At 36.4% G+C, this 19,752-nt stretch overlaps 2 protein-coding genes across 5 annotated transcripts in view; one reads left to right on the top strand and one right to left on the bottom strand.

The window, feature by feature from the left end:
* Window positions 1-518: 518 nt before the first annotated feature.
* LOC143465646 (staphylococcal nuclease domain-containing protein 1-like) overlaps window positions 519-19,752 on the bottom strand; it is a 34,210-nt gene continuing 14,976 nt past the window's right edge. For both annotated transcript variants that reach the window (XM_076964051.1, XM_076964059.1), the window contains 15 exons: window positions 19,421-19,527; window positions 18,415-18,597; window positions 18,151-18,322; window positions 17,973-18,073; window positions 17,757-17,867; window positions 17,556-17,678; window positions 17,342-17,433; window positions 17,154-17,263; window positions 3,805-3,993; window positions 3,421-3,582; window positions 3,186-3,353; window positions 2,994-3,107; window positions 2,757-2,879; window positions 2,535-2,666; window positions 519-2,433 (listed from right to left, as the gene is read on the bottom strand). In XM_076964051.1, the coding sequence (XP_076820166.1) occupies window positions 2,365-2,433; window positions 2,535-2,666; window positions 2,757-2,879; window positions 2,994-3,107; window positions 3,186-3,353; window positions 3,421-3,582; window positions 3,805-3,993; window positions 17,154-17,263; window positions 17,342-17,433; window positions 17,556-17,678; window positions 17,757-17,867; window positions 17,973-18,073; window positions 18,151-18,322; window positions 18,415-18,597; window positions 19,421-19,527 (1,956 nt within the window). In that variant the 3' untranslated portion in view covers window positions 519-2,364. The remainder of the gene's footprint in view (window positions 2,434-2,534; window positions 2,667-2,756; window positions 2,880-2,993; window positions 3,108-3,185; window positions 3,354-3,420; window positions 3,583-3,804; window positions 3,994-17,153; window positions 17,264-17,341; window positions 17,434-17,555; window positions 17,679-17,756; window positions 17,868-17,972; window positions 18,074-18,150; window positions 18,323-18,414; window positions 18,598-19,420; window positions 19,528-19,752) is intronic.
* LOC143465661 (leucine-rich repeat-containing protein 4-like) lies at window positions 4,843-10,956 on the top strand. Of its 3 annotated transcripts, XM_076964084.1 has the most exons (13): window positions 4,846-6,439; window positions 6,871-7,044; window positions 7,503-7,757; window positions 8,064-8,273; window positions 8,363-8,490; window positions 8,557-8,690; window positions 8,791-8,964; window positions 9,097-9,329; window positions 9,423-9,599; window positions 9,691-9,826; window positions 9,904-9,997; window positions 10,064-10,557; window positions 10,631-10,956. In XM_076964084.1, the coding sequence occupies exons 1-13, from the start codon at window positions 6,041-6,043 to the stop codon at window positions 10,735-10,737; spliced, it is 2,715 nt and encodes a 904-aa protein (XP_076820199.1). In that variant the 5' UTR covers window positions 4,846-6,040; the 3' UTR covers window positions 10,738-10,956. The 3 variants fall into 3 exon arrangements, with proteins under 3 accessions (XP_076820191.1, XP_076820185.1, XP_076820199.1); XM_076964076.1 differs by having other exon boundaries at window positions 4,843-6,439; window positions 8,794-8,964; window positions 9,904-10,557; XM_076964070.1 differs by having other exon boundaries at window positions 4,844-6,439; window positions 9,904-10,557.

Raw genomic sequence — 19,752 nt, 5'->3', positions numbered from 1 at the left:
ATTGTGTGTTAGACGCGACGCTACATAGCATAATTTTGTTTGGTATGTCAAGCAAAGTTTAAAGTAATCAACTAGAAGTAATTACAAACCGTATTGATACCACGCAAACTCTTAGCATTTTATGTTGTATCCTACCCTGACCACGAAACGTGACTTCTATCGAACAAGTCCAGTGGAATTTCACTTTATAATAAAATAAGCAAAGAGATTAGACCTTTTTACAAGCATATACGGCGCCTTAAGGATGACACAGGTAAACGAAAACCAATTAATTGCTTTAATGGAAGTTATTTAAATCATTTTGATCTAAGTTCGCTGATAATAACATTTTGTTATTGAAGGTTTAATTTTAACCGCGTGTGAATTCCATATGCTTGGTATTTCATTACTATTAATATTATTCCAAAAACATAGACAATAAAAGGTTAACAGTTTCTTAATGAACATCTTGAGGCTTCCTTGGTTTGCCGGAGGGGCAGCAAAACATCTTTTTATAAAACAGATCACGTTATTGCACGATCTTTCAAAACAGTTTTATTTTTTAACACAGTATTCATGATTGTACTTAAGACTCACTCAACACAGACGGCCTCACAACTGCATGGTAACATTTCATTGGTGTAAATCGTTAGTCATCCGCATAAAACAAAATTTGATTCAAGTCTCAGGAAATTTCACATCATAAGTTGAATTTGCTATTGCAATAAAATTATTGGGCTGCATAGAAGACTTAATAAAAATACAGTAGAAATCGCCTACAGTGATATTGCGTTTATAATGACACCTGTTGCTGAGTAACGTAAGCATAGCATACGTTTAACATAAAAATGTCTAGACTTGTAGGGACTTGGTTCAAGATCACTTTAATTACCATGACACTGCAATTCTGCCTGCAATTTTAAAAATTCGCATGTAAAGACACTGATATAGCTCATCGAGATGACGCGAATTATGAGAGTAAGTTACTCAATACATAATAACCGTAAAGTGTTACTTTGTGATCCTACAAACTGCATTATACACTATGTTTAATGCTCCGAATTGTACATGTCAGAATGATCCGTAAAATGAATTGAAGATGGTGATAAACATCTTCGCAACTACTAAAAGCTTTTTCAGTTTGTTTTGGTACTCCACTTGACACAATTTTGTGTTAAGATGACTTTCTTTGCTTTGCCAAAATCCGGAAAACAACTTTTTCATATGAAAACGAATACTGCATACATTTAAAAGCAGCAGGGGTCCCCGGATGCATTGGTGGCACCAGAAAGAATCCATCAAGACAAAAAGGTTGAGAACCACCGTTGTACACAGAGACTGGTCAACGCAAAAATGATCTTGAATATTGCATTGCACAGTAATGGCCGGTTCAATAATTATTAATCACTGCCATGCAAGATTGCAAAGTCATCTGCAGCCATTTTCTTTAAAGTACGGGTCAAGCCGGAAAAAAGTTGGCATTAAATAATAGTTGCCACTAAGTATACTGGAGAAAGAAATTTTAATATATATATAGTGGTTAAACATATTACCAAAATGTATCGCAAATTTGGCCTCTTTTATGAAGGATATGGCCATTATGACGTCCAGAGTAAAAACAAAACGCTTGATGAGTGAAGCTTGAATTAAGTATGGTAGTACAGCAAGTAGTGGTAAGCTAGCTAACGTGTTTTAGATGGAATACGTCTTCACAGGTAGGCCTAATCGTTATTTTCAGCATATGAATGTCACAGATAACAGTACATGTGCTGGTCAATCATTCTTGTCTTTACGGCATTTACCGGTACTAGACTAGGCAAGCGCCAACTCCCAAACTGACCTTGGTGAGCCATAGCTTATCAAATACATTCACCAGCACAAATACAATAAAGGTAAGCTAGCTCATGCATATTTAACGTAAGATGTTTCCGTTATACAGTTTAGTCAACTTTAATTATAATTATTACTTGACGATCACAGGAAACATTCTATTTAAACTTGAATCAAACACTTGATTCATACATATTGTTTTTATATGGTGACGCGTTAAGAGTTCTGTCATAATAAACAATACAATGGCATTTTCCCCACCTATTTACGGCAATAATGCTTAACCACTATGTGTTAATAATTTAATCTTTGTCCAGCATTCTGACTGACCACAAGGCCAACTTGTTTTAAAAGACACTTTTTGGAGGTCCCTTCAGACGTCACGATAGGTGATTTCTACTGTATCCACTGTAGGGTAACACTATTGCAGATAAAATATGCCGAATGTATAAAATATGCGCAGAAACTATGCAGTGAAAGATCCAACGCGAGAAAAAACCTAACACCAGAACTCATTTAAGTCACCAATTAAAACATCGACATGTGTTTTTACATTTAGTTCTTCCTGTAACCGAATTCGCTTGCATCATCGTCGGTGATGTCACCATATCGCCACAGATTCAACTGTAAATAAAACAAAGGCGTTAGAACAGGGAATAATTGATGTAAAAGTGCGGTTAATATGTTATGGTATAAAGTGTTTTCGGATGGTTTTCAATTCTTACATGCTGTTTTTTAGCTTTGTCCTGTGCATTGTAATATTCAGACAAGAGCTTGTGAAGTCGTTTTTCTCCCCGTTTTGCAACTGTACAAAACCCATCTGCAACCAAGCACTGTCCGACGTCACGATCGCCACCCTGTTCAAATATACCAACGGTTTGTCTATTGCAAATATATTAACGCATTGCTCTAAATTAAGAATGTGAATAGCAAAATACTGGTTTTACCGATGCAGGAGAGACCAGTGTGACATACTCCATTCCGCCGTCTTTGTACTCAACATTGACGAGAAACTGAGAAGCACCGACCAATTCGCATAAAGCTTGAAAGGCCTCGTGAAGCGAATCGGTCTATTGAAAGATCAAGATTGTAACAAAACCACGCAGGTACGATTTTACAAAAATAAATGAATATGTACAAAAGCAAGAAGTACAAAATTATACAGAGAGTTTCGATAAGCTTACATCTTCAGGGGGCTTTACTAAAGCTAAGGCGTATTCATGGGCCTGCGAGGGAAGGATGTTTGTACTGTAGTCTGAAGGAAGACTGCTCACACGACTGCTTGTCACTATCTCTTTCTGGGAGTAACATATGCGTATGGTCGCATGATAAAAGGATACCAAATATTTGGGGTGAAAACGTAGTCAAAACCTTACATTGCCAAAGTCGATAAATTTGACATGTATACGGTCAGCTGATTCCACTTTTTCGACCCTTGCCCTGTACCACTGACTATCGACAGAAAACAATGCGACACAAAAATCGCCAACTCCTGGGTGGTAGCTGCCCGGCAAAGGAGGGTCAGAAAGTAGCATATTGCGCATCTACAAAATATTACAAATAGTAGGTAACAATGATTGTACTGTTTGAAAACAGTTCGCCTAAAAATACCTGTTCAGTAAGCATGTCCAATTTGCCACCTTCATCTGTAAACTGGCAGTAGACGCGAAGTTGAGGCGTAACTTCGGTCACGCAAACACCTCGAAAGTTAGCTTTGCGTTCTGTGGGTTCTTCCACAATCTCCTCCTTAGGTTCCTCATAATCTTTCCACATCTGTCGGTAACAACAAGTAACCTTTGTTATATTCACATAATAGCTTTTTTCCTGCAAGATGATGACTCAGAATAATTAAACGTTAAAGGTATCTGTTTATTGTTGTTTATCCGGCCACCTTTTCAAAAATATATTTAACATGATATCAAACATGTCTTATGTATAACTTCTTTAATATACAATATATGTAATAAACATAACTGCAACTGGCCTGGTACTAACATTTTTGTTTTTAAGTTTTGCGCTTTCCTCGGCGGCCTGCAGAGCACGGTAGTAGTTGCTTCTTTCAGCGGTGAAATGAAGACGAGAAAGGCCATTTTCTAGCATCAATTGCGACATATTTACGCCATCAACAAACAACCATCCAATGAAGTTTCCAGCCCTGTCGATAGCCTCCACTTCCACCATGACCTAGAAAGGAAACACGTAACGATTACAAAACTAAAACTCATAAACCTTCTTTGATTGTTGTAGATGATTAATGTTGAGCAAACGAGAAATATAATTTTCAACAATTTTTGCCATCAAGAATGTGAGCCAAGCCTAAGTAAAAAATATTACTGAAAGCGTACAGATAATTGACAAAACGTTAAGCAGTTGAATTCGTCGGAATATTTTAGGAAAAAATCGATTAATATGAAGTAAACCAATTTTACTAAATTGCAAATTTTTAATACCGGGTGGGTATGACCAATTAATGAATAGTTGGTTATTTGATTAAACAGGAAAATGTGCTTTATGTAGAACGCCACTAGCAGCCTTAGAACTACTGTGCCAATATCTCCACGGTTTGGGTAACGTTCCTGTTGGGTAATTAATTTTGTGAATCTACTGACGATTTTTACAAAATTAAGATAACTACTTCAGCATGCCAGATGAAACCCAACAAAAATCGCATACTGTATTGATAATGATAATTTAAGTACGACTGATTTGCAATTAATTGTTTAAACTACAAAACATTTCGATAGAGTTTCTGACAAACTTTGCTCCATTCAGATTGTGGACTGAACATTGTCTTAAATCAATGGTGGCTGCCTTCATTAAGCACCACGATGGCAAATAAAATAAAACAGTGCCAGAATATTTGCTTGGAAGCCAGAACTAGATTGTGATAGGAAGTCGGGAACATGTATAACTTTGCAAGCATAATATAAAATATTGAACAAAAATCGATGAAACGTATCAATAAAGGGGCCTATATTGGAGATTTCCAAGCAGTTACTCCCTGAGGAAATCGCGTGCATTGTAATGAGGACATCGCTTGCATTCAATGCTGCTATAGTGTGATTAAAACGGGATTCCTATTGACAAGTCTATAGTGCAAAGTTGCCCTATGTGGAAGCCATTATACTTCCGACAACGCAACATATTTCTGAAGAAGTGAAACAGCATATGTGTGCAGTTATTACCAATAAACCAGCAAAACAACTTCAGGATCGGTTAAGTACGCTAACACCAAATCTGGGTTCCTTGTAAAAGCAGTGGTTAAAGCATTGTTAAATATTAAATCGCCCAACATATCATGCGATTATTTCATAGCAAATGGATGAGGAAAAATGTATATATGTAGAAAGCCATCAGTGTGAGGAAAGAAATATGTGAAATCAGTCAGATTTGTTTTAACCGAAAGCGAATTCACAATGCGTACCTAGCAGCAAGAAGTCTATCAGTGACAAGGAATATCTGTCTCAACAATACGTTGTCCATGTCATCTACAAGACAAAACGATGAAAGATAGATATTGTCAGCATTGCCTGATGTCAAATTGAAAAATGCATCCTGCTTAGTCTAATCATGTTAGCAATTATATTCGTTATCTTGAACGCATATGTTCTTATCTTGACATTTTTGAGGCTTTAATGCAGTCTGAAATCAATACATACTGATCCAGCAACGTTGATGGACAACTCCAGTAATACGTATTTAAAGGCCGAAGCAACTAAAATAAAACCGTTGGTCAGACGAGGGAAATACGCTGCAAAACGGCTCATATAACAATGGAAATAGAACAGATCAACCGTTTTCACGTCGTAATGTACGTACAATGTACGACTTCGTTCAGTCAGAATTCGCTCATATTAGTACCGTAAATATAGCTCAATTGAAAATGCAGTATTAAGTGAAATGTTGGGAATTGCATCAAAATTGTTATTTTACCTGTAACAGCGTCATCATTAAAATGCTCTCACGCGTTTCAACTTCTTTCTTCGTTTACGTGAAAAATTGTTATTCGATAGTTCAAACAAATGAATACTGGTACAGATAAACAATTGATACGGTTGTTTTTCGTCTGACTTTGGATACGTTCAACCTTGTGTACCGGCGTCGCATATTTTCAGAAATTGTGAACGATGAATGACGACGACGGGTTCAACGTTTTTACCGTGCAATAAAAAGGTCCGCTAACGGGGTTAAACTTAACTCGACGTTAAACAATTGACTAATGTGCTAAAGTATGTCAGCAGAAAAGTTATCTACTGAACAGTTACCAACAAAGACTTTTGACAAACGGAAAAAACAATTATCTTGTGGTCATGAAGAACATCAAGCATGTTTGGCCGAACAACTTCGCACCAATGAGCGTTTGAAGAAAAATGAATATTTCATAACATCTACAGAGCTCGATAAGCAGTTGACTGTTGCCCAGTGTCCGATAAACGGGCAGAAGCAAAACAACAGAAAAACGATGGTCAATAGAAACAATCGAATTCAGTCAAGGACAGGTCAATTGACATCATTATTAATTATGGCATCAACCGTGTGGTGGTGCCAAACATGGGACAACTGTATCAAATTTGCGGCAAGCGAACAAATCAGATGCCCTGCAGACTGCGTATGTACAGAAGAATATCAGGTCAGTAACCTAAAGATAGGTAATTGATGTCTTTTTAGGCCTGAAAATGAATATAACGAATGTTTTATTTGAAACTTATGTTTACCTAAAAGCCAAATTATGTAACCACAATAGATGCAGTAGTAAAAAAAACTTTCTTGGTGGAAGCCTTTCAGCAATAAACTCAAACTTGTTACAAGTCAAAATGTCAGCCCAGCAGTGCTATTTAGACGTACATTAAGGAAAAATCAATGATTTTACGAGTGCAAGAAAATAAAATTCATTAGAAACGATCAGAAAACTTTCCCTAAGGATTGCACTTACGTTTTGGTAATTAATTTAAGTGGGGCGGTGAAAGGACCAAATTAGCAATAATGTGAACCAAAAATTATTAGTGAAAACAATCTAGCGTTGTCTTTCCTTTCCCCATCTAAACTCTTTTTGGTTCTTAGGACACTCAATGTACAAATGAAGCTCTACGAACAATTCCAGCGGAAATCCCAACGAGGAGCAGAATCCTAAGTTTGAGCTTCAATCAAATTACCGAATTACAACGGAATGTCTTTCAACGTCTCACGCAACTAGAAAATCTACTCTTGAACGAGAATCGTATTAGTGCAATAGCGGTATAGTAAAATCTGAATACAACGTTTCCCTACAACTCAGAATGTAAAATATATATAGAAACTGTTTTCCAATACAATATCGTTAGCTGTTTAAGTAAGGATTGCAATTTAACATGACAGTAGAGGGGGGGATATGGTCAATATGACGTATACTCAGATCAATATCATTGGGGATTTTGAAATAATTGATTTTCTTTATGAAAATTGCCTATCGCATTCTCAAAATGTTCATCAAAACGTTTTACTTTAAGCGCAAAAAGGACCGAAATATATATGTCATATGGTAGTTGATCAACTGAGTGACAGTTCATTTGAGTGACACATTGGTAAGTACTGTTCAAACTACAGTAATGGGTTAGGGTGAAGGTTAATTATGTCATAATTATGTCACTCAAATGAACTCAGATGATATACACCCACGTCATATATAGAGTACATCTGAAATATTTGCGTTATAGGGTTCGGCGTTTACAGGTCTGGGATCCTTGCAACGACTAGATTTATCAGGAAATCGACTTAAAGAAGTGCCTAAGGTGGCTCTTGGTGATTTGAACAACTTGCGAGAATTAAGTCTACGGAACAACCCGATCAAACAAATACTTTCATACGACTTTGTTCGGGTCGGAAAAACACTTTCTTGGCTCGATATTGGCCAGCTGAGGCAGCTAAACCATGTTTCCACTCATGCTTTGAACGGACTTGCCTCGTTAAAGGTAGCCACGACATTTTGTAGGATATCATTGAATTATTCCATAAATATTTCATATCACGACAGCGTTCCAACTGCGAATTGTGTAAACCATCTCTGATCACGTACTTTCGTAAGTGACGATAACTTCAGTTGATGCTGGTTGTCACAATGCAAGTTGTTAAACAGAACTAAAATGAAGAAATTTTTATAGTATTAAGTTAGAGATTATGCTGCGCTTTATACCATAAACCTTACCCATAATTCTTTACTGAATAGTACACAGAAACATTTGCGCGGCAAAATACTTAACTTGTCTTGTTCAATGCAGACGCTAAGCATGGACAACTGCAATCTAAAGGATATACCTTTTCTGAAACCCTTGCCGCGTTTAAATACTTTAGATCTTTCGTCAAATAAGATGGTTGCAATAAGACCAAGCACTTTCACTGGATTAAACAAACTTATATCTTTGAATCTCGGTTACTGTGACATAAGCGATATAGACAGCAACTCGTTTACGGACCTTGTATCACTTCAGGTACTCTTAAGAAATGAACAACGGGCTAAGGTTAAATCTATCAATGTTTTTCAGCACAGTTGTAAAATTGTGATTCTTATTATCTGTAGAATCTGAATCTGGCGAACAACGACATCGCCTACATGGGTTCAATTTTGGGCCAAAATGTTGCATTACGGTTCCTTCAAATGCACAACAATCCATGGACCTGCAATTGTGACCTATTGCAACTAGCTGTGTGAGTGCTCAGTCGATGAATTTGCATTATAAACTAAGAGCAAAACATTAACACTGCATTTCCCAGATACTTAAGCGAAAGTTCTCTGTGTGATGGCAAATTTTGTGGAACTTGTCAGTCTCCGCCAGAATATCGAGGAACATCAATGAGAAATTTCACTCTAGTTGACGACCTTCTTTGCGTCGGGCAGGTTGCCAAACGTCAGTACAAAGAAGAGCATGAGATAATAAGCATGGTGGAAAAAGTCTACTTACAACCCATGATGTAAGCCTGCTGTAAGCTGTGTATTTTTTCTTGCAGCAGCGCCATATACAAGCCTGAACGTATCCGTAGGAGACGCGGTAAAGATACCTTGTCCAACACTGAGCACTGACGTAGCTGCGTCCGAAAATAGTATTATAAAATGGGTAATGCCTAGTGGAAGAACGTTGAGTCATGGTCGATACAAAGTGAGAATAGCAATACTGGGAAATGGTATGTGTTGAAAAATTTTGTCAATACATCAATGATTTATGTCTGAAACAAAAACTTTTTCATAATAACAAAATAATTTGCAGTAAAACTAACCAAACGACATGCTGCAAACAGAGTTGTTCTGTGTGATAGGTTCGCTCAATTTTACCCACGTTACTTTGAAAGACAAAGGCGTTTACACATGTTCCATATCCCTGCCTAACAACGAAGTGTTGCAGTCAACAGTTTACTTAAATGTAACAAGGCAACCGCGAATGAGCTTCACTTATTTTACAACGGAAACGACTATTGTGAAAAACGATGACAAAATCTCTAAAATCATACGATCAACTACAACCGCAAAGATCAGGCGTACACAAACATCAGTAAGTAAGACTTAACCATCTAACCCATTGCACTACACCATTAAGTATGTTTTTATATTTTTTGGTATAATACATCTGGTTAATGCAACACAGAGCACAGCTTCAATGCGCAGATCCACGCAAGCTTCCTCTAACAGAGGCACATCTGTTAAAACCGCATCGTTATCAATTGCAATGAATAGGGACAACTTACATTTCTCGATCCGGCCACTGGTACCAACCACGACCACCATAATTTTCAAAGAGAACACCCCAGAAAGTCTTTACAAGGTAAAACAAAATACAGTGGAGTAAGTTGGAGAGAACTATGTGCAGGATACTATTACACAATATATGCTAAACAACAACTGTTTTTAACAAGGTTGAAAAAACAAGCACTATCGTTACTGGTTGTTTCATCAGTATGACTATTGTAGCTGCGGCATTAGTGATTATATTCAACAAAGTGAGAAAGAAAAGCTATTCTTCATCACCGCAAACAAGTTGTAATGAAAAAGGTGTGATCTGGGGTGGAGGTGTTTTGAGTGTAATATTATGATCATCAGTTTCACAACTCAAAAATTCATTTTCCCAGATGAAGAAAATGATCACACGAATATCAATGTGGATAGCCATTACCACCCCTCAAAAAAAGAACTTAGCAAAAATGACATGCAAAGAAATTTAAGGTATTTTTTGTTATTCCTTACGAGCCTCCAATTTACATGTTGGATTTTAACCTCATGTGTCTGCAGCCTCAACTCTCTAGAAGAGAGTGACCGGTCAAATTTTGCAAGCGCTGTAGCGAACAGAAAAAATACCAAGGCTAGATTGTCATTGATGGAAGTCCACGTATTGGCACCTCCATCGCAATTTATGACAACACCAATAAATGAAATGACAGGCAATAAAAAATGCAATAGCACACACAGTGCAGAAAAATTTCAAACAAATAAAAGATATGAACATGATCAGCTTCCGACGACTTCTTCAAGCTCTGGGCAAGTCTCTAAGCAACTGCTAAGCAGCCTGGCCAGATCAGGCCAAAAGGTAGCTCTGAAGAAACAAAGTACATACAATTGCAATAATCAAGTATGTTGCATGCAAGACAATGATCCACTGGATTTCAACCAGAAGTCAAGCAGTTTAGACTTTAACAAATTCCAAGAGGACGCATTCACGATATCCATTCCGAGCTATGAAAATACCTATAAATGTGATGACACAAAGAACAGCAAGAGTCCTTTGAGTAAGTTAAGTATTACATTTGTGACAGCTTCAGAACACGATGGGAAACTAATTGATGAATTTTTGAACTACAGCTAACGGGTGTCGTTCTAAAGGCGGCAATGAAAAATCAAAAAGGAGGATTCCAATCAAAATAGAAAATGGGGAGGAATTTCTTGCTCATAAGGAATCAAAAATTTAAAAGAGAATTAAACAAAGACCTACGGTGTTGGAACTAAGGAAGAATTGTAGACATATAATGATTTTTATACAAGCTAGTTAAGCTAAGTTTATACAACTGTACACCTATAATTATTCTTTGAATAGTTATGATCTTAATAATGTTGTTTATTACTTTTTCCAGCATAAAAATATTATGTTCGTCCCATTCACAAAGAAAAATGTCAACAGTCTTAAAACAGTTGGGTTGTACACAAAGATAACCCCATAAAGCATGCATTAGACTCAATTGTAGGAGTGAGCTACCGATGGTGCACGAGGCACATCCAACACGTAGTAGGATATAGTGCAGTCCACGCAGAGTTTCTCTAAAACTAAAATTTTGCTCAATATATGTATTTTTGGAAAGTATGATAAATCAAACTATTCTAAATTACACAAAACCGCTAGGCCAGTAGAAACTACAATGGCGTATTAGATAGTCAGTAGGGTAAGGTAGACATCAAGGTAGCTCAAAACGCAATAACGTCCTTGAATTTCAAAGTACTTCGTGTACTTGTTTTTGGAAAAAAACAAACAAACGGCTATCGCTCAAACACTGGTAGGTTTGGCATTGCGACAAAAAATAAAAGCCAAAAAATTCTATTAATTTAGCTCTGGGCCTAATATGTTAAAATTTTCAAAATGTCAAATGACATCATAATGTGCCTGTGTTTGGCAATGACAGCCGTTTTGGGGTGCGCCCGCCAGACAATAAAATTGAAAAAAGTAGATCACTTAAAATCACTTTTATTATTGAAAATTATAATTATTAGTCATACTATCATAAATTACAAATGCCAGACGTTTTCATTGGGTGTATGCTTTGTAACAGTTATCTTGACATAGTCATTTTAGGTGAACCATTGTGTATCAGCTCATATGCTATCTGTATTGAAGTACCTATAAAATGTTTGTAGTAAACGTTATGTGATTGCACTTACTTAAATCAAACGTTTCCTACGATGAACTTATACAACGATTTAATGAACAATGATATGCGCTCAATTGATATCTCTGGGTAGGAGACATTTTTAAGTTTCAAAATTAAATTATATATTATAAAGAAATCCATATAGTGACATAGTTCATCTTTAGCAAGATGTTTTTGTAGATGCAAAATAATATTCCTTTATTGCAAAACTTGACAGTGCAAGTATATAATATATGTACATAACGTTGCATAGCGTTTCTAACTGTGAAATACGCCTTATACAAACAGGATGAATGTTGAAGATGTAAGAAAATACAGTCTTGCAAAGAAAGAAGAATAGATCACACTGCAAGAATACATTTCACAAATTACATTATGTTAAATTAATTTTCGAAGGTTTGGGTATAATCTTTATTTCCAGTATTTCATGAAGAAAATAGGTGCAATGACTTAAAAACCTTCTGCAATGTACTATGCTTTCATAACGTGATTGCTATTATTCCAGCTTTCAGAGTAAAGCTGGGAGTGTTAGGTTGGGGGGCAGCCTCACTTTTAGAAGTGCTATCACCAGGTAGCGTATTTACTCGATTGTAAGCTGCATTGATTGGTGCTAAAAGGTTGATACAAGCGGCCATCGATTGTAAACCATATGTAATCGTCCAGAAAGTGGCACAGAAACAAGAAGTAGAACAAACCACTATAGCGGGGGTGTTCAAATGGCGGATCTCGATCCGGATCCGGATCTTTTCAATTTTTTGTGTGGATCTTCCAATGTAGTCTTGAAACAATTTTGCAGCTGTAGTACACTTCACTTTGGACTTTTACAAAGTTATGAATATGTTGTAGGCCCTACAATGTAGGGTACATTTACATAAATAAAGCACCATAAAAATTAAAGCATGTCCAATATGCTTACTATTCGTATTTAGTGGATCATCACCTTGTCAGGTTTGGTTGTGGTGGATCATGGCAGAAATCATTTGAACACCCCTGCACTATACTCTCTAATATCTGAGACAATATCTCATAGTTACATAGGCCTACAGTACAGCAAGCCTTCTCAATATACGGCACTCTCTATTCTCAACGACAACAGATAAAATTTTGGTTTAAAATATGTAAGATGCGCTTGATTGTAAGCCGTTAAAATGATGATACGACAATCTTTATAAGCCGCAGTACAATCGAGTCAATACGGTATACCCGAAAACTTTTGTTGAATGCCAAAATTTATCGAATTTTGTCAAAGAGTTGTAACAAAGGCTGCATATTGAAGTTTTAAAGTGAGGGACAAGTCCAAAAAGTTGGCCTTAGATTAAAGACTAGTTGTCAGTAAATATACAGATGAAAAGATTATTTGTACTAATATGTAGTCGTTGAGCAGTTACTGCCAAAAATAAGTGGAAAGAAACACAAATTCATCAATAAGTTATGACGAATATGGCATTCTTTTTATGCCACAGTAATAGAAACAATAGGGATGGCTCAGGTATTTGGATCAAGTATGAATAAGATGTTCCGTATAACTACTTGGTCAGCCAACTTCAATACGGATTGCAATATTAATGCGGATGTTGTGGAAGTGATAAATCTTCCCAGCCAGGACCAGCTTCAATACGCAGTAGGACGTAGTAGTTGCCAGGCAAGCCATTCAGCGGTTGCAAACAGCCGAATTTACAGAAATTTCAAAACAACCACTTAAAGATTAAAAAGCTGTTTTAACCGTACAAAACACCAAGCTCAAATTTTGCTAAACTTCCTGTATTACGAGATATAAAAACAGGTAAATATGTTATTAGGTTCAGAGTTTTAAATCATGTAAGCTGAGTAAATTTCGCTGAAGATTCCCCGAAGTTAAGAATGTTGTACTTTATGCGTCATATTATTATCTTTGAAAAATAAGTTTTACAGTGGATGTGAGAGCAAGGAAAAGGGTAGGATTTAAAAATCTTTAAAAAATTTAAGCATCCAAAGACTTAACGTGTTACCACTGTTTCAGTATTCTTCCATAGAAACATAGGTTCATAAACAAAGTTTTTTCGCTTTTAAACCAATAGTGCAGGCATAGACACCTTAAATAGAAGGACTAGTAACTCGCACTCTCGGGTTACGAAACTTGGGTCCCAATCATAGACTCTAGATTTAGTTCTAGGCTATTGCATAATCGTAACAATTTTTTTCAGGGGTCTCTGTTAATAACACACAATGCCTAAGAAATGTAATGTATATGGTTGTCGAGGCAATTACAGGGAGGAACCGTACTCCAAAGTGGTATCATTTCCAACTGATGAAGTAGAACGAAACCGCTGGATTGATGCCATGCCAAATGAGCGTTCTAGTTTGCTACAGCTTAAGCAGATCTATGCTTGTGCTAATCATTTTGACTGTGAATGGATTTCAGTTAAAGGTGGAAAAAGACCAAGCCAACCACCGTCCATTTTCCCTGGAGTTTTAAAGTCATGCTTAAAGCAGGTCTCCTCAGCACCTAGAACTAGGCCTACAACTGCTTCAGCAGAGGCCAGAGCTGAAAAGGAACGATTCCGTACTGAACTGACTTTTCTTCCTTTTGTAATGACATCAAGCAGCATTTCTCAAAGGATCATCTTTTTTTGTGATAGTGATGATATTTACATTTCTAAAACTGATGCAAAAGGACGTTCTGTTATTCAATTTCTTCATTTTCAACGCGTGCAATCGTCATTTGGATTTTTACATCTTAAATGTGTTGAGAAAAATGGAAAGGACATACTTAAAACATATTTTTCCAAAGCTGGTTGTCTGCAAAAGAATAGCCTTCTCAGTAAATGGTCACAGTTAGATAAAATTCTGTCATGCATAACAGAGTATGAGTTCAAAGATACAGACTATCTAAAAAGTGCTGTAGAGGAATTGAATAGCATGAGTTGTTCTGATTCGCCTCATTTCCAGTTTATTTATGCTCAGTTACGGTTACTGCTCACTCCTCCAGAAGGTCGACGTTTTGACAAAAATCTTTACATTCTTGCTGCCGAACTTCATAACATTTCTCCAGCTGCATATAAAATGATACGAAAGTCCGGTTCAATTGTTTTATCGAGAGTGGAACTGTTGAAAAAACTACTCTCCTGTAGTTTCCATGATGATGACTTAGAGCAACTTTTCCAAAAGCTTCAACCTCAGCAGTGTCTCGTCAACATTCTTTTTGATGAAGTGAAGCTCACAGAAACACTTAGGTACTCAGGTGGTCGTGTTGTTGGTTATACGCAAAATGGTACTGGTGATACCGAAGTTCTTGCAACACATGCTTTGGTGATTGAAGTTGTCTGCCATTTTGGTGGCCCTAGATATATACTACGCATTTACCCTGTTGCAAAACTTAATTCAGATCAACTCAAGAAAATTCTACTGGAAGCTCTAGTAGCGGTAAACAATACTGGTGGTAGTATAATTTCTTGTGTAGGTGATAATTGCAATACAAATGTTGCAGTTTATGGTAAATTACATGGCCCTGGTAAAGTCTTCATTGACGCTATAAATTCTTATGCTTTCCTTGTTTTTGACTACGTTCATTCTTTTAAAAATATAAGAAATAACTGGATAACGGTGCATGATAAGGAACTTTCTTTCACAAAAGATGGAAACACATATATTGCACGATGGAAGGACATAGAAGCACTGTACAATGAAGACCGGAAAAACAGCATCCGTCTTACCAAGATCACATACACTGCTGTGTACCCAAAATCTTTGCAGAGACAAAGCGTGCCTTTTGTATGCCAGATCTTCAATGACAAGACAGTTGCTGCTCTTTCAACTCTAAAGGATAAACTTGGCATTAACGAGGGCACCATCATTTTTGTCAAACTCATCACTGATTGGTTTCACATGATGAATGTGAAAGATCGATATTCCGGTATTAACATGCGTGATGAGTGTCGTCAACCATGGACCAAGAACTGCACTAATTTCAAGAAACTTAATGAAACTTGTGACATTATATCCTCTTGTGCATGGTCAGGTGGTCGAGGTCGGACGCAGAAGCTTACTAATCAAACTGCAGAAGCATTTGTACTGTCTACAAGAGCCAACATCGAAGCCGCAGAGTTGCTACTGACTCAGCACAACTTCATGTACGTTCTACCTGGTGTGTTTGCTGATGAGGCCCTTGAAAAGTTCTTTGGTCAAGCCAGACAACGCAGTGGAGGTAATTTCTATATTGACATTGTAGATATCAAGGCAGCTGCAAAAACCAAAAACCTCCATGCACTTTTAAAATATGAGTCAACTCCGTGCGCGTCTCATGATGTGCCTTGCACCTCTAACATTTGCATTGATGATGAAACTGAAAGTATCTATTTATGAAAATACTTAAACCATACTAGACAAAAATTCAAAATTCTGCTTCGGAGATCATTGCTATTTTTGTAAAGTTCTGCGTCATGAACCTGACCTTTGATCTTCATAAAAAAAACCTTAATTTACTACATGACGGAGATGTTTTAGACAAATTTAGAGACTTTTTACCTGCTGAAATGAATTCTCTGAATCTATTATATACATGGTATGACAAATGTGACCTCATTATTGCCTTCTTATCAGCGTATTTACACTGCCCTTGGAAGAAAACGATAGGATTGCAAGAGGAAAATCCTTTTTTTGAAGGATTTTTCTTTACGTTTTTTCATACATTCATCGCTAATTTGTTGTAAGGCAACTGGAATTGCTATATGCAACGTTATGTAGGCTACATGTATTCATTTTAATTTTCATACCTAGAAGATACTTTGCTAAAGATGAAGATGTTGCTGTAATTGTTTAACGCAATACTATTGCTACCAGCGAATTTTTTTTCAGATCAAGGGAACACAGCTATCGTACTAAAAACGGCCCTAACTATTTTGACGTCATAATTAGGCTACTTATGACTTGGCCCGAAAATATCTCAATACCCATTGCGGCCCTTGGTTCAAAAAGGTTGCTCACTCTTGATCTAGTGCAGCATTTCTTAACAAGTGGGAAATAATTATTAATCCATATACATTTTGTACACAAAAATTATACTCACGAAAGAGGTTTTGTGGTAAACAAACACATGTTAAATGCAACAGGTTACTATTAATTACGCATTTTGTAGTGTAGCCACTGCCCAATCGCCTCATACACCCAAAGAGTTAATTTAAAATATGAGTATTATATATTGCTAAGCTGCGTAGACTTTGTATCTGTGATACATATCAGAAATGTAATGATCTGATAATGACAAATTGGTTAGATTGAAGTGTTTGGTTGGTTACATTCAATTGTGTTCAGAAGTGAGGTTTACTTAAGCTCTAGCCACAAAACTCTTAAAAAGCAAAGGGGAGAAATTTTGGTCTAGTAGTTGGCTTAAATAGGAAAACGGATGAAAAACGTTAAGAACCGCTGATCAAGAGAGTCAACTACAGTTATCATATATATATGTCCTAATTTATATATAAATATTCAACCTCACGATGCATGCAATTCTCTTTAGTTAATGCGAGAGCATCATCTGCATATGGATCTCCTGGAATCAAACCAAGAGCCCCATTACGGGTACCACGTGGACATTCAATCCCTGAAAAGCATAATATTTTAGTCTCATCATAAACGAGTTTGACACCAGTAATTAACAAAAATTTAGTTTCTTTCATACCGGCCAATAGAAATGTAATAAGACATGTTTCACGTGGAATATACAGCTTCAGCCTCGACCCTCCAAATACATATTCAACAACTGCCTCCGACCTGAACAAAGTATAATTAAGACAATCTTTAACTTAAAGCCCAAACATAGTTGATAAAATAATGTTATGCTAAAAACCACCACAATACAACGTTGCATAAGCATTTTAAATTTCATTTTGTACCTGCCTGCCCTTTGCAAAAATGGTAGAAATTGCCTTGCCTTAGCAACATCACCAGAAACATCCGCAACTCTGTGAATAGGCGGCTCTTTTTTGCTGTTAACACCTTTACCGGTTTTTATTGCCCTAACACAACAAAACAGATATAAAATATATTGCTTATATATGATTGCCATTAGTCAGCTAATAAAGAAGCAAGTTTACCTTTGTTCAGCAGCAAGTAGTACATCATAGCTTGATGATCTGGCATCATCATCCTGTCTGTGGCGAACAACCTTAACCAAACCTTTACTGACTAGTGCTTCAGCAATATTGCTGGACAAAAAAATTATAACATATATAAATTGTGTATAAATACTGCAATTCAATGTAATAATAACCTCATCTTTAATCGCTATTTAAAAAAAAACAACAATTTACATGCCAGCACAGCGCACAGTTGCACATGTCCTTTCTGGAAATGCAGGTTTGGTGCCTTCAGCTGCCGAAGCTTCTTTCAAGTAATCAACAGTAAGATTTACCTACCATTTAAAAAGCATACAGTATATTATAGTCTAGCAGTTATGAAATGCAGTAATGATTGAAGATACTCGTCAACCTTTTTTCCAATAAGCTTTTTTCTTAGAAATTCTCTTGCTTCAAACATGTAAGGCACATCATAAAGTGGACGAGAGCGCTCTTTTTTCACAATTTGGTCCTCTAATGATTTACCAGTTGATTTACCATCAGATGTTGCATCTTTTTCTTTCTTAAATGTCACATCTTCAAATCTATTACGTAAGTCGTGGAATATTTTCATCACAAAGAATACAAAAAGTGATTAAAAACTGAAGTGAAAGAAAGCGTGTCAACTGACACTAACCTTGGAGGACGAACACTTGACAGATGTATGGTTCTAACATCCCCAGAAACAGTTTTTACAGCGATGGCGTCAGCATTGACGATTTGAATTACTTTACCTGAAAATTCCTTCTCACTGGGACATATTTCTTGATTTTTTGGAACATAATCCTTCCAAATTCGAACTTTACGTTCCTTTGCTTTTCTGAAGGCATTGACAGTTGTTACATGAAAAGTCGATTACATAAATGGCCTATAAGTCGTACAATTGGTTCAAAACTAAATATCCAAACATGTGACAATCTATGTGCAAAAAGAATGAAAAAGAATGAACTACATTGCACATAGACATATACGTTGGGTTAGTTCGGATAGAAACAATATTCACTATCCTGATATTTGTCTTTTAACTAACCGGTTAACAAATGGTAAGCACAAAGCAACCTTTTTATCCTTATAGAAAAACAGTGTGTCGATTGTATAAAAGGACAACTTATGTGTGTATAGTAGTATACGGAAAATTCCTAATGTCTAGATAGTTTATTGTTATGTTTTAATTTAGTAAATTCATAAGCATACAGCCGATCGCAAATATTTTGGAGTAATCCCTGGGAAATTGCTTAGTCCTCACTTTGCAATGCAACTACTAAAATGTTAATGTGTGGCGGTTAATTTTACTGGCACATTTCAATAGCTTTATGTATCATTTGCAGCATAACACAACAAATTTTATCTAACATTTTGTGGCCTATAGAAAATAAAACACAAAGATCTGTGCATTAAGGCTTTAATTAACTCAAACACCACTTTTGTTCTGTTAGGCTGATTGTTTCTGAAAACAGGAGGATTTAGAACTTGCTAAATTGGCATAAAAACGTAAAATTGCATTAATAACGTTATTTATTTGTTATACGGATGTTGGGTAGCTAAAATTGCCGCAATTAATCGATATCAGGATAGACCTATCCTATATTTTAGAATAGGCTATACAAATAATGATTTCAAATTACAGCACGGTACCCACTTACTTTTCCAATGCTCTAAGTTTCTCAGGACCTTGCGTATAGGATGTTATGCTCCAATCAACGCAGCGTGCAAACCCTTCCTGCAGCAACATCTCCGTTATATTGCCGTTCTGTTCAATCATAAGAGGTAATTTAATGAGCATCTACAACTAAGCCTAAATTTATAATATTAGATTAAACTCTTGTTTATATTGATGCTGAGTCTAAACTTGGTTTAGTTTTGTTGTGCTTCAACTGCTAATACCAGATTAATAAATCAACTTAAATCTAGCTAGAAATAAATTAAATATCGATAGTATAGTATTCCACCTGTCAGCTACGTACCAGACAAAAAT

Source organism: Clavelina lepadiformis, chromosome 1, assembly GCF_947623445.1.
Source record: "Clavelina lepadiformis chromosome 1, kaClaLepa1.1, whole genome shotgun sequence".
Taxonomy (NCBI): domain Eukaryota; kingdom Metazoa; phylum Chordata; class Ascidiacea; order Aplousobranchia; family Clavelinidae; genus Clavelina; species Clavelina lepadiformis.
The sequence above is the reverse complement of the archived record's forward strand: the minus strand, read 5'-3'. Positions and strand labels throughout refer to the sequence as shown.